General features: G+C 56.6%; 1 protein-coding gene across 2 annotated transcripts in view; it reads left to right on the plus strand.

Annotated features, from left to right (window-relative positions):
* Positions 1-35: 35 nt before the first annotated feature.
* Positions 36-13,627, plus strand: part of CARM1 (coactivator associated arginine methyltransferase 1) — a 42,104-nt gene continuing 28,512 nt past the window's right edge. For both annotated transcript variants that reach the window (XM_052642607.1, XM_052642608.1), the window contains exon 1: positions 36-255. In XM_052642607.1, coding sequence (XP_052498567.1) covers positions 36-255 — 220 coding nt within the window. The remainder of the gene's footprint in view (positions 256-13,627) is intronic.

Raw genomic sequence — 13,627 nt, forward strand, 5'->3', positions numbered from 1 at the left:
CGGCGGCGGTGGCGGGGCCTGGAGCCGGATCTAAGATGGCAGCAACGGCGGCGGCGGCGGGGCCGGGCGTGGGCGGCGCGGGGGCGGCCAGCACGGGTGTCACGGGGCCCTGCGGGGCCGTGTCCGTGTTCCCCGGCGCCCGCCTCCTCACCATCGGCGACGCGAACGGCGAGATCCAGCGGCACGCGGAGCAGCAGGCGCTGCGCCTCGAGGTGCGCGCCGGCCCGGACGCGGCGGGCATCGCCCTCTACAGCCGTGAGTGCGGGGCCCCGGGGCCGGGCTGCGCGCGGGGGCTGCGCACGAGGCCGGCCGCCGAGGGGGAAACCCTGGCCGGGAGGGACGCGGTGATGCCTGGGGTTCCCAGGGTGAGGGGCCCTGGTCCGTGGGGGCCTGATGTGGGGTCTGTGGGGCCGAACCGAGGGAGCTGGGTGTGGGGGGCCCCCGAGTGAGGGGCGTGGAGGAACGGTGTCAAGGGGGCAGAACGAGAAAAGAGGGCGTGCGTGGTGGCCAGAGGTGAGGTGCCCGGAGTGCGGAGGGAAGCGGGAAGTGGGGGGGTAGTGAGGGCCCTGAGATTGGGAGAGGGTGGGCAGGAAGTGGGGGCCCGAGAGTGGAAGGTAAGAATTCTGAAGAAGCCGGGGGTGTGGGGGCTGGGTGGGAGGGGAGGGGGCCTGGGCGTGGGAAAGATGGGAGTCTGGGGGCGGGTGTGGCCGCCGTGGCGGGGAGGAGGGAGGGGTGTGGACAGCCTCGGGCCATCCAGGGGACCCTCTGGACTGCTAAGGACGGTTGGAAAGTGGTGCCCAGTCTGGGGCGGCCTAGAGGACCCTGTTTCACTCATCTGGAGGGCCTGGCATTCCCGACCCCCGAGTGGGAAACTTCTAGATCTGGGGAGGGGGGTCCCTGCGAGGGTGGTGCGAGCCGCTGGGTGTGCGCCTCGTGGAAACGTGGACTGCTGGGGCCCTTTCTTGATGCCAGGCTCCGAAGTAAGATGTAACACTGCCTCCTCCCTCGCCACGGTCCCCCGACCTTCCTTTTTGGGGATGTGAGAAACTGGTTACATTTTCAGAAGCTAGTTTCAAAACTGACATTTCGGTGTGGTGGGGAGAAAGATCTCAAATGTGTTTGCCAAGACCCTGCGTCTTTGTAGTTCATCCTTTTTCTTTCTCTTGTTACTCCTATCTGTTCTCTCTTGTTCTTATCTGTTCTCTTCTCATTCACATTTCGTTATTCTGTTACACTCAGCTTTGTCTCTCCCGGTTTCTTGCTCTGATGTTCTTCTGGTGTCACTGAGAAGGCTTTTCCTGGTGGTGGTTTGTGTGAGTGTTTTGCCACTTTGGGCATGGGGTTTTCCGAAGGGAAGTGTGTGGAGCAGTTGGTTCCCACACAGAATTCCTCACACCCAGCATTACACCTCTTTTTGCTCCGGCAGAGCTGGGTCTTCTTGGACCAGATGAGGGGAGAGAAGAGTACGCCAGGTGGGTATCGGTGCTCAGGACAGACACGTAAGCTCGGAAGGGCCCCCCAGATCATAAGCACTGCCATTCATTCTACATACATGAGTGAGCACAGCACCAAGTAAGGCATCGTTTCTCAAACTAGGGTCCTGGGGCTGATGCTCAAAGGAGTTCCAGGGGAGTTGGTTTTTCTTTGGTAAATAAACTTCTTTTGATTTTAGGACAGGCTTAGATTTATAGAATTACTAGGAAGATTGTACAGAACATTCTCATATACTCTCTTCACATCTTTCTCCAGGAGAGGTTTTATATCTAAATTTTTAAATGTGGTTTTTAATTTATTTTTGGCTGTGCTAGGTCTTCGTTGCTGCGTGGGCTTTTTCTCTAGTAGTGCTGAGCGGGGGCCATTCTCTAGTTGCGGTGCTTGCCTTGTTGCAGAGCATGGGCTCTAGAGCACCTGAGCTTCAGGAGTTGCAGCACGTGGGCTCAATAGTTGTGGCTCTCAGGCTGTTAGAGCACAGCCTCAGTAGTTGTGATGCAGGGGCTTAGCTTCGAGGTATGTGGGATCTTCCCCAACCAGGGATCAAACCCACGTCCCCTGCATTGGCAGGCAGATTCTTAACCACTGAGCCACCAGGAAAGCCCCTCCAGGAGGGTTTTACTTTCGTGTTTTTGTTTTGTGGATACGCTTGGAACTGTTACTAGTTATAATAAAGGAACACTTCTGTTTGGGGTGGTCATTCATAACTGAAGTGATCGTCAAGAGGAGAAAGTCCGCTTTTCTCACACCAAGAGTTTCAGTCTGGAATGACAAAGTCTCAGGGATCTGAGATAATTCCTGTCCCCTTTATGCCCAAGTCATTCTGGCATGGAGTTGAGAGCATAGTCTCTGGTCTTGGCTGAGTCTGGTTGTATTGGTTTCCCAGGGCTGCTTAACAAACGGAGTGGCTTAAACCAATAGGAATGTATTCGCTCATAGCTCATGGGCAGAAGTCCAAAGGCAAGGTGCTGGCTGGGTCACACGCACTCCGGAGGCTCTAGAGGAGAATCCTTTCTTTCCTCTTCCAGTGTCCAGTGGCTCCAGGCATTGCTTGGCTGGAGGCCACAGAAATCCAGTCTCTGCCTCCATCTCCACATGGCTGCTCCCCTGTGTCTCTGTGTCTTTTCCTCTAAGGTTGCCTGTCGCTGGGTTTAGGGGCTTCCCAGGTGTCTCCGTGATAAAGAACTCGTCTGCCAACGCAGGAGACACAGGAGATGCCTCTTCAGTCTGTGCATCGGGAAGATCCCCTGGAGAAGGAAATGGCAACCCACTCGAGTATTCTTGCCTGAAAAATCCCATAAACTGAGGAGCCTGGTGGGCTATAGTCCATGGGGTGGCAAAGAGTCAGACAGGACTGAGCGACTGAACACGCACACATGACTCTGGAATCTAAATCCAGGATGGTCTTCATTCAGTCAGTCGTGGGCGCTAAGTCATGTCTGACTCTTGCAACCCCATGGACTGTAGCCTGCTAGGCTCCTCTGTCTGTGGGCTTCTCCAGGCAGGAATACTGGGGTGGGTTGCCATTTCCTCCTCCATGGGATCTTCCAACCCAGGGATCGGACCCGCGTCTCCTGCACTGGCAGGTGGGGACTTTACCCCTGAGCTACCTGGGAAGGCCAGGATGATCTTAGATCCTTAATTATGTCTGTAAGGATCCCTTTTCCACGTGAAGTCATACGCACAGATTCTGGGGTTAGGGCTTGGGCATATGTTTGAGGTCATCCACTGTGTGGGCTGGGCTGGTGCCCGGCAGGTAGTTGGGGGCTTCTGTGCCTCGGTCTCCTGGGTGGCAGGGTGGAGGTGATGACAGGACCTGGTGGCACAGCGTGTTTGCTCAGGGAATGAACCCTTCTTCCTTGGAGGCAGCCTCTGCTCCCGTGACGGGCTGACGGGCTGACGAGAGCCTCAGAGTTGGCAGCCTCAGGGCGAGGCAGTGCTGCTTCCCAGTTGCTCTGAAGTCTGCCAGGGGAGTGCAGTCTCGGATGGGTGAGCAGGCTGGGCCTGCTGGGCGTGGACGGCTGGCCACGGTCCCCTGGGAAAGGGCAAAGGTGGTCTGGCCTCTGGGGGGACTTGGGGGCAAACTGCATTGTTGGGAGCCTCAGGCCTCCTCTTGGAATGAACTTCCGTCCCTGGACTCAGCATTTCCCAACCTGGACCCTTCTGGGACCTGCGTGCTTTGGCCAGGTGAGAAGGCTTCAGGAGCCCTGTTCTGCTCAAGAGGTGGGGTCCTGTGAGCCACTGGTGATCCCCAGATACCTGACATTTGACTGTGTGTGGGGGGTCAGGGTGGGGCATGAGGGTGGGGGGCGGGCCAAGGCATCCACGTGAATCTCCCCATGCTCACATCTGGGAGGTGAGAGTCTTGAGCACGGAATCTGACTGGTGTGAATCACTGGCTACTCAGCCTTGAACTCGCCATTTCACCTGTCGCGATACCTGTTTCCTTACTGATAGCGACAGGTACCTGCGCACGACCTCAGTTTCCTCCACTGCAGAGAGAATAGTGCCACCGGGGCCCTGGGAATATGGGGGAAGTGGAGCAGGGAGTCCGGCCATAAAGGGTAGGTTGGTCTACAGATGTTATCGCCGGTGATGCTATTGGTGTGGAATGGTGAAGAGCTGGCTTTTCTAGTAGAAAGTCCTGTACGCTGTGGGGCTGCCCAGCTGCCCCTCGCCCCCAGCAGATGGGAGAAGGACCCCCCAGGGCTGCCACCTCTGCGTCAGGTGGCAAGGCTGGGAGATGGGCTCCCCTGATGCCTCAGTGGTAAAGAATTCACCTGCCAATGCAGGAGATGCACAGGTTCAATCCCTGGGTCAGGAAGATCCCCTGGAGGAGGAAATGGCAACCGACTCCAGTGTTCTTGCCTAGGAAATCCCATGGACAGAGGAGCCTGGAGGGCTACAGTCCCTGGGGTTGCAAAGAGTTAGACACGACTTAGCGACTGAACTGCAACAGCAACCAGGACATACAGGAGGACATGTAGCCATATTCCTTGATGTTCGCATCCTCCGTGTGGGAAAGAGGACAGTTGTGGAAGGCTCTGGCTCAGTCACCCTGCGGTGAATGGGGACCCTTCTCCATCCCACCCTCTTTTTTTGGCTTTGTGACATCTTGGTTCCACAACCAGGAATCGAACCCCTGCCCCCAGCAGTGAAAGCGCAGAGTCCTCTAACCGCTGGACCTCCAGGGAATTCCCTCCCCACCCCTTCTTGCCACTTGATGTCACCCTGGCTCACGTCCATGGCATTGGCTAAGTGGCAGCTCCCATAACCGGACCTCTTTCCCTGGGCAGAGGTGCGTCTTCCTGGGCCTTGAGGAAGCTTTGGCACAGGCCCTGGAGTTCCTGGATGCAGGCTGCCCCCCTGCACTCTGCCGACGCCCAACTTGCCGAGAGGCAGCTCCTTGAGAAGCCCGTCGTGGGGTGGCTGGGACCGTGAGCAGAGCAGACTCAGTTCCTCAGCCCTGTGGCCGCCTTCCTGGAGATGACAGGGCTGCTTTTCTCTCGGTTCTCTGGCTCTCCCAGCCCCACTGGCTAGGAAGGGACATACATCAGGGCTGGCTCTGACGGGCTTGGTTTCAGTTTGTGGGGGGACCTGCCAGGGGCTGGAAACCCCAGAGAAAACCCCTCTGTGAAAACAAGCTGCAGGTTCCAGAATCAGGAACCCTGTGACTTCTCTCAGGCACACTCCTGGTAGCCCCCACCCCCGACAGCTGGAGGCAGTTAGGGTGCTGAGATTGTGGAAAAGTTGGTCCTGTGCGCAGCCTTTAGGACATGCAGTGTCCAGCCTGGGGGACAAAGGTAGTCACATCAGAAGGCATTTGCATTTTAAGTGGTGCCTGCCAGTTACTACTGACTGCCGTCACTTATTGAGGACTTTCTGTGTGCCAGGGATGGATAGACCCCTGTGCTTTGACTTTGGAGGCACTGGGGAAAGGATGGTAGTATAAGGCAGGGCCTGTGGGCCAGTGGCCAACTTTTAAGCAGTCAGAGCTAAGGGAGGTTTGTACATTTTTGAAGGTTGATTAGAAGGAGAAAACCCAAGGAAAAATATTTAACGAAGACCATAGAGTCCTTCAAAAACCTAAGATATTTACCTACCAGTCCTTCACAGGAAAAGCTTGCAGACCCCAGGGATAAGTGAATGAAGCCGGCAGGAGGAGGGGTAACTTGGGAACTGAGCCCCAACCAGGGTTGGTGGATCTTGAGCAGCTTAAGAGAAGCCAAAAAGCCCTTCTCTGTGTAGGTCTGTTTGTTTTGATTGTGAAGTGTCCTGATTGATCAAGCCATATAGAGTACGCTTTCTGGACCATGTGGGTCCGTGTGGGCCGGTTAGTCTGACAGGTATGACCCTTCTCTGTGTTACCACTGGGCCTTAGAATAGCTCTGGGAGGTCAGGTACGCGCCTCCCATTCTGTTGTTGGGAAAGCAGGGGTGAAAGGGTTATCATGGCTGGCAGACAGCAGAGCTGGCTGTTGGATGCTTTGCTCCCTGCAGAGCGGTTCAGTGGAGCTGGGTGGTCAGGATTCCGTTTATCCATGCATTAACAGAGACCCAGAGTAGAGGTGGCTTAACCAAGCAATTCATTTCTCGTGCTCTGGTCCTGAAGCCTTGGAAGCTGGAGACCAGGGCTGGTGTGGAAGCTCTGCTTGAGGAAGTCCTCAGACCCAGGTCCTTCTAGCTAACCCTGTTCCCACATTCCCAGGGTCGAGTCTTGTCATCATGGATCAGTATGGCAGCAGGAGTCCAGCTATTACGCCTGGTTTCCAGACAGCAGGATCAGGGAAGGGGCAAAGGGGTCCAAGAACATTGCCAGGCGTCTGTTAGGGAAGGTTCCCAGAAGCTGGCCCTGGTTGCTTCTGCTTGCATCCCATTGGCTAGAATGCAGTCACATGGCTTCTGCTAGCTGCAAGGGGGCCTGGGAAATGTAGTCTTTAGTTAGAGGGACCCTGTCCTCAGCTCATTTCAGGGTTTCTCTTTCAGTGGGAGAAAGGGAGAACAGATACTGGGAGATAGTCACCTTGGCCATAGTAGGTAGGATGTGGATGTAGCCACCATCATTGGGCAGAATACTCCTGGTTTAAGGAAAGATGCTCAACGAGGTGGGAACAGCAAGCAGCCTGGTGTGAGCAGAATGGAGGGACTAAAGATGGGTAACAAGGTTGGGCGCAGGTCACGTCTCCCAAATGACAGGGCCTTTTCCTACATGTGGTCAGGAGTGCCCTGCCGTTTTTCATGGGGGCCTAACATGATAAGGGTGGTATTTCTGAACTCTTCTGGCAGCAGGTAGCAAGGAGAGAAGCCGCGGAAGCTTGCAGGGAATGCAACAGAAATGTAATCAAATAGTTTCAGCTTAGTCTGACCCTGAAGCACATTAGAGGCCCAGAGTCCTGTTATGGTACAAAAGCTGAATTCCGCCCCTAGGGCAAAGGGCACATAGTCAAGGCCATGACCCTCGGCCAGGGGTCATGAGTTACCTAGCCAAAGGGTTTGCTCCACTCTGTGGTTAAAATAAAAGGAGATTCCTGATATTTTTAAAAATGGGGTGATTTCCCATCAAAATCTGGCTTGTACTTCTGAAAAATCAGTAGGGCTGCAACCCTGGGCCCTCATATCCCGAGGCTGAGTTGGATGGCAGTGCCGCCTTCAGAAGGGGCCTGTGCCCCACATGGCCAGAACCCCTTCCCTGCTGGTGGCCACCCCATCACAGGCCCCGTACCGGTAGCCATTTGCCTTCCCACTTGTAGTGTATTGTTTTTTGGGGGTGTCCATCAGATGTGGGAAAATGTCCGTTAGCCTTAGCTCTCGCCCTTCTTCAGCCCCCCACCCCTCCCTCTAGACAGCTGTTACCCTGGTTCAAGCTGACCTGGCCTCTAGTCCCAGGCCCTGCCCACTGACCACCTCCAAAGCCCCTCCCCTCCCTCACCTCTACCTGCACCTGTGCAGGCCCACAGGCCCTCATTGGCAATTTGGAAATATAAAAGGTCTGAAAACCTGACTTCCTGCTCATTTGGCAGCAAGAGCTAACCTGACCCAAACTCGGGCAAAACCCCAGCCCTGAGTTGACACATGGGGCTTTTTTTACTCTCTGGTATCCAGTTGAGAATGACTGTTCCCACTTAGAGCTTCCCGGGCCACAGTAGTAAAGAATCCGTCTGCCAAGCAGGAGACGCAGGTTCAGTCATCAGGGAGGGAAGATCCCCTGGAGAAGGAAATGGCAACCCACTCCAGTACTCTTGCCTGGAGAATCCCATGGACAGAGGAGCCTGGCGGGTTGCAGTCCACGGGGTCGCAGAGTCAAGCACCACTGAGCACTGCGCATTCCCACGTTCGGCTGCAAAAAACAGTGCTTGGTTACACATGTTGCCTGTGCTCTGCCAGGGATAACTCATGCTGTCTGTGCCTTGTTCCCTTTTTTCAGATGTGAGCAGTTTGTAATCTGATACTCACTGGGCCCCATGTGTTTCAGGCAGGGTCTAAGAGCCTGGCACGGCACATCCGTTGGGGTGATTGGGCCCATACATGAGCTCACGGGTGGAAAGTGGTCCACACCATGAGCAGCACCTGGCGAGCAAGCGCAGGCATTAGGTGTGGGGATCTGGATGAGGTGGGTGGGCAGGGCCTTTTGACACAAGGAGTGTGTTGTGAACTTCGGATTCTGCGGTGCATTCTGAACTGGTTAGATCTAGCAGAAGGAGGGAGGCAAGATAACTGGGCGGCAGACGAGGCTTGTTTGTCGGGAAGCCTGGCGAGGCAGGCACCACCTGAGGAGGTGGTGAGTTTGCTAGGATGTCAGGAGAAATACCCATCCCAGATCGGGGAGCGGGAGGGCTAGACTTGGGCTGGACTTGGCTGCTTCTGTGGAGAGTGGAGGCTGGCACGGGCTTCAGGCAGCTCAGAGTGGAGGCTCTTAACCTGAAATCCTAGGATGGTCCTGGTGGGTCAGTGGGTGTCCCATGATCTTACAACCCCATGAAGTTGCATGAGGTTTGCATAAGGGTAGACGGACAAGAGTCGGTGGCTAGGACCTCGGAGGAGCCTCCTTGATTTTAGGAAAGGGGTGACAGCACCTCTCTGGAGGGAATACTCGTAAAGCGCTTATTAGCTCCGTGTGCTTCCGGTGACCTGGGGCCATGGTGCGGCTCTTGGTTCTCTGTGCTTCTTCTGAGGGAGAGGCTCCCTTGCTTTTGATCCCCCTCAGAGGGATCTGTGACCCGAGAAAGGCTGATGGCCACTGAGGCCAGCAGCAGATTGCGGAGTGAAGCAGTCAGTGGAGGCCACGTGTGTCTGTGTCCTCTCCAGGAGAATGACTCTGAATGGCAGGAGTGCCAAGGGGAGACTACTGGATTTCTGAGCAGGAAGGGCTGCCCACTTTGGGTGCTGGAGTTGGGGAGGGGCCCAGGCAGATGGACCCTCTCCAAGTCTGGGGAGGGCCTGGTAGTGGAGGCTGGTGGGGAGAGTGGGGCAGAGACCTTACCCGGGATGGCAGGGCCCACCAACAGTTCTGTGAAAATAGGGAGACTTGAATTTTCATACTTTGAATCAGAAGGATGCATTCAGAGTGACCTTGCTGTCTCTTTATTGTAGTCATTACCATTTGTCTAACTTTATTTACTAATTTTAAATGTTATTTCTCCCACCAAACTTCTGATAACAATTGCAGTGTGTTAGCTGTCTATCGTGTAACAAAAACTAGTTAATGAATGAGTTACTGGCTGCACTGGGTCTTCGTTGCCAGGCACACACCTCTGGCTGCAGTAAGGTGGGGGACTGCTCCCTGGTTGCAGCGCTCAGGCTTCTCGTTGTGGCTTCTCTTGTTGCGGAGCATGCGTGGACTCTCGGGCACTCAGGCTCAGTAGCAGTGGTGCAGGATCAGTTGCCCTGTGGCATTTGGGATCTTAGTTCCCAGACCAGGGGTAGAACTCGTGTGCCCTGCATTGGCAAGCAGATTCTTAACCATTGGACCACTAGGGAAGTTCTTAACTTTAAACAGCAAAAGTTTACTGAGCATCCATTGCGTGCCAGGTACTGTTTGAGGAGCTGGGATTAAGCATGTGGGTCCACACTTGGGGGTCTTGTTGGGGGGGAGTATGTGTGACAAGCACTGTCTCAGCAATCTCCCACAGTGGCCAGTGCCTTGAAGGTAAACCCGGCTGAGGCTTGAGAATGCTGGGGAAGTAGGGGTGAGTGGGAGGTACGGGTTGGTCAGGGATGGTCACCACTCAGAATGGGGCATTAAAGCTGCCAAGGGAAGTGCATCGGCATGACCCAGACTCTGTGCCTCAGTTTCCTCAGCTGTGAAATGGGGATCTTGGTAGCATCTGCCTTGGAGAGTTGTGAGCGAATAGAAGTAAGGTGCTTGAAGTAGTGTCTGCTACTCAGGCAGGCAGACCTGGGGAGTGAGCCTGTGGGCCTGCATGGCCAAGAGCAGCCCATGGCCAGTGTGGCTGGAGCAGGGTGAGTATGGGGAGGGGTGGGTCCCAGCAAGGGGCTTGTCCTTTATCCCCAGAGTGTTGGGAAGGGAAGTGACACTCGAGGTGGTGTCTGGGTTCAAGCCCTCCCTCATCCCTTAGTTCCTTCCCCCATCCTTTCCTAGCAGAGCGATCCTGGGTGAGTGACTCAGCCTCCCGGATCTCAGCTTCCTTGTCGGTGAGGGGGGTTTCACTGAGGGGTTTGGCTGGTGGTGGGTGGTCACCTGTTCCCGGACTGCAGGCCCTGTACACATCAGACACCACCCCTGCCCCCAACTCAATTGTGGTCTTGGGGAGCAGAGAGAAGGCGGATGAGGAACCGTTCCTCCCTGCTTGGGGAGGGCCTGGAGCGTGCCGGAACCAACCTGAAGAGAAGGGGGCAGGAGGCCGCCAGCCTGACAGAGTGAGGTGGGAGGGAGGGGATCTGGGCGCAGGAGCCACGGACTCGACTGCGGTGTGGCCGGCTCTGGGGCAGCTGGGGTCTGTATCTCCGGGCCAGTCCTGCTCTCCTGGTCGGCCAGGCCAAGGGACAGGCCTGCTTTGCATTCCTGGGCTGGAATGCTCACCCTTCCCCCTCCTGGTCTGCAGCAGCCCTCACTGGTCAGAGGCATCTGGAGGTCATGATTTTAGCACAGGCCGCAGAGTCTCATCTGACTTGACCTCATAACCCCAGGCAAGTGACCCTCCTCAGTTGTTCCCTCCTAGAGTGCAGAGTGGTTTTGGGGGCTGGTGGGCTACAGTCCATGGGGTCGCCAAGAGTCAGACGTGGCTGAGCATGCGCACACACAGATTCGCCCCACATATACCACAGGTGAATAGCATGATGTAAGAGGTCACTGTCTCCTGAACCTGCCGTGTGGTCTGGAAGAGACGTGTCCCAGGTGGAGATGACCATGAAACCCCCAGATGGGTATGGGGCCGCTGGGAAGGCCTTGGAGATCCTGCCCCAGCCCTTCCTGGTCCCACATGGCTCGCTGCGTGTGTTCACCCTCCTGTCTGCTCACTTCCGGGACTTGCTGGGAAAGCGTCAGGATTCAGGGTCCCAGGAACACAGCAGGGCGGGGCTGCTGGCACCCTTTATGTCTGCTCCGAGAAGCCCTGGCACCTTTTGGTTTAAGATCCCTGAGTCCCTGACTTCCCCCACACCCACCTCTTTTGTTCTCTGAAAGCCAGTTAATGAAGGAAATTGAGGCCAGGCTTCACCCAGGCCTGCAGGAGTTAGATATGGAGGCCCTGTGGCCCTCAGGCGTCTCCTGTGGGGGTTGTGCTTTAGATCACTGGTTTTAATTGTTTAATCAACACGCACAGATGCCCGGGCCTAAGGTGCACTTGATGTGGTGTGCACCCCAGTAACTGCCACCCAAAGTCAGACCTAGAACTTGGCCTACAGCCTCTGGGTGGGTTTGGTTTGGTTGGCAGGGTATTCTTGAAAACTGGTCCAGACGGGTGTGTGTGTCTGGGGGTACTCTGTCTCCTCCCCTCCCCCTCTCCTCACAGAATAAGGGGAGAAACTCTTTCACTCCCTCTTTTTGTCTGTCTCTTTCGGTTGATTCATCACCCACAGCTTTGGTGAGAGCGGGTCTGAGCTGTTTTCTTTAAGACTGTTGGGCGGATTTGCTCCCCCGCTAATTGTGTTCCCGTGGCTGGCGTTCGTCTTGGCTGCATGTGATACTCACGTAACGGTTTTGTGTATAGAAACCTGCCTGACAACACAGGAGCTGGTGAGAGTGGAGCTGGTCAGAGTCCAGCCACAGGGACCCCAGCAGATCTGAGCTCTAATGAAAAAGGAATGCTCCAATCATCCCCCCCACAGGGGGCACGTGAATAAATGATCAAAGGCAGATTGGGGGGCCTCTTGCAGATCCCAAAGGGGCATTCCAGAGAGCTAGCCACATTCTTCCCTGAGCTGGAGGGGAGGGCGAAGGCAGGCTGGGGCTTCCAGCCTTCTGTCATGTGTCCCAGAGGCCCCTTCCGCTCAGCCTGTCTGGTCCTCACCAAATGTATGACTGGAGGTTGGCATCCATAGTGTTGCGTGAGTCTTGGGTTGGAGATGCTGGCTGGTTGCCTGGCCTCGATGCCCCTCCACTCCCACCCCAGTGCCCTGCTTATCGCCACTTTGAGGCCCTACCACGGCTGTTGTGGGCTGAGCAGCTGGTGGGTGGTGTGCCAGGCTTTTTACGTTCATTGACTCGCCTGGCCGTCAGAACAGTCCCATGGGGAGCCACCTACTTCCTAAGAGGGGAAACTGAGGCACTTGGTGGTGGCTGGGTGTTGGGTGCCAACCCGGCTTTGGCCCTCATGTCTCCCCGGGGGCGCTGGTGAAAGTCCGTGCCCTAGAGGAGAGGCAGACCTGGCCCTTGGGGTGTGTGTCAGGGAAGTGGTGGTGGATTCTTCTGAAGCCCAAAGCCAGTCTTTCCTCATTCCTGTCTCGTTGCCGACTCCATCGCGGGTCGGGCAGGCTCTGTCCCCACCGGCCTGGGCACATCTGGAGTCACATCTGGCGAGGCAGCTGCTGGCGGGCTGGCAGGAAGGGGCCCTCCCTCTGGACTCACACATCCGGTTCTCCGAGCCCAGAGGCAGGGCCAGAGGGGCTCCTGGAGTGCCGGGGGCCTGGCGGAGGCCCTTCTGGCAGCCACGTGGCCCCAGGACATCCTGTGTCACCTCTGGGCCAGTGGTCGAAGTGTTTTCTTTGCCGATGAGCCCTCCACCAGGACTGCGAGTGGGCCTCAGCCCCCGAGCTGCTTTCCTGCATCACTCCTCCACCAAGGCTCGCTGCCCTGTCCTCCAGCCTCTTCCGGTTTGGCCTCCCTGGAGTCACCTTGGGCTGAGGGCTGAGGTCCCTCAGCTGGCTGGAGGAGGAACATGTTAGCATTCCCCAGACACGGACTGGCTTGGCTTCCTGTGCTGAGCACATGGTCGCTGGCAGCTGTGGGAACCAGCGTGTGGGGTGTCCCAGCCGCTCTGAGGGTGGGTCCCCCTGCTGCCCTTGACAGGCTTCCCCTATGTGCCTCAGTCCTCATGAGGCACTGCCTGCCCAGTTCCTGCGGTCACAGGTGGTGGACACCTTCATGACCCCTCTCAGCCCTTGGAGTCTGGCTCTGTTGCGAGCCTGTAGTGGGGACTCTGGAGGATGGTGCCTGCCAGCCGTGGTCAACCAGCCGGGCCTGGCTCTGTGAGGCCCAGGGCCCACGTGCTTCCCTGGACCCTGAGCATGGTCCCCACAGCCTCCTAGGCCCGACTCGCCCCCCAGAGACTGGGATGGGGTTCAGCTGTCTTTCATGAGCAGCCAGGTCCCCAGGCTGGGCCGCTTCAAGCATGTCAGTTCTCTGGGCCTCAGTTTCCCCTCGAAGTTGAGCTCAGTGAGGAAGGTGGTGGTTGGGAGCATTAGCTGAGGCCCTGACTTATATTAGGTGTCTTCCTGGCACCATGTACAGCAACGGCTTCAAAGTCCCGGCCAAAGAAGAAAGGCTCGGCGCTAGAGGCGACAGCACAGCCCCTGGAGTGAGGGGCGGGGGCTAGTGGGTCTGTTGCCTCCCCCACCCCTGATTCTTCTCTAAGCCCCCCTGCTTTCAGGGGCCAAGGAACTGTGCACAGCTGCTGTTCCTTTTGTAGCTCACAAAGCCCCGGGCTGCCGGCTGATTAGCATGGATGGGGAGATATTTG

The sequence above is a fragment of the Budorcas taxicolor genome, chromosome 7 (assembly GCF_023091745.1).
Source record: "Budorcas taxicolor isolate Tak-1 chromosome 7, Takin1.1, whole genome shotgun sequence".
Taxonomy (NCBI): domain Eukaryota; kingdom Metazoa; phylum Chordata; class Mammalia; order Artiodactyla; family Bovidae; genus Budorcas; species Budorcas taxicolor.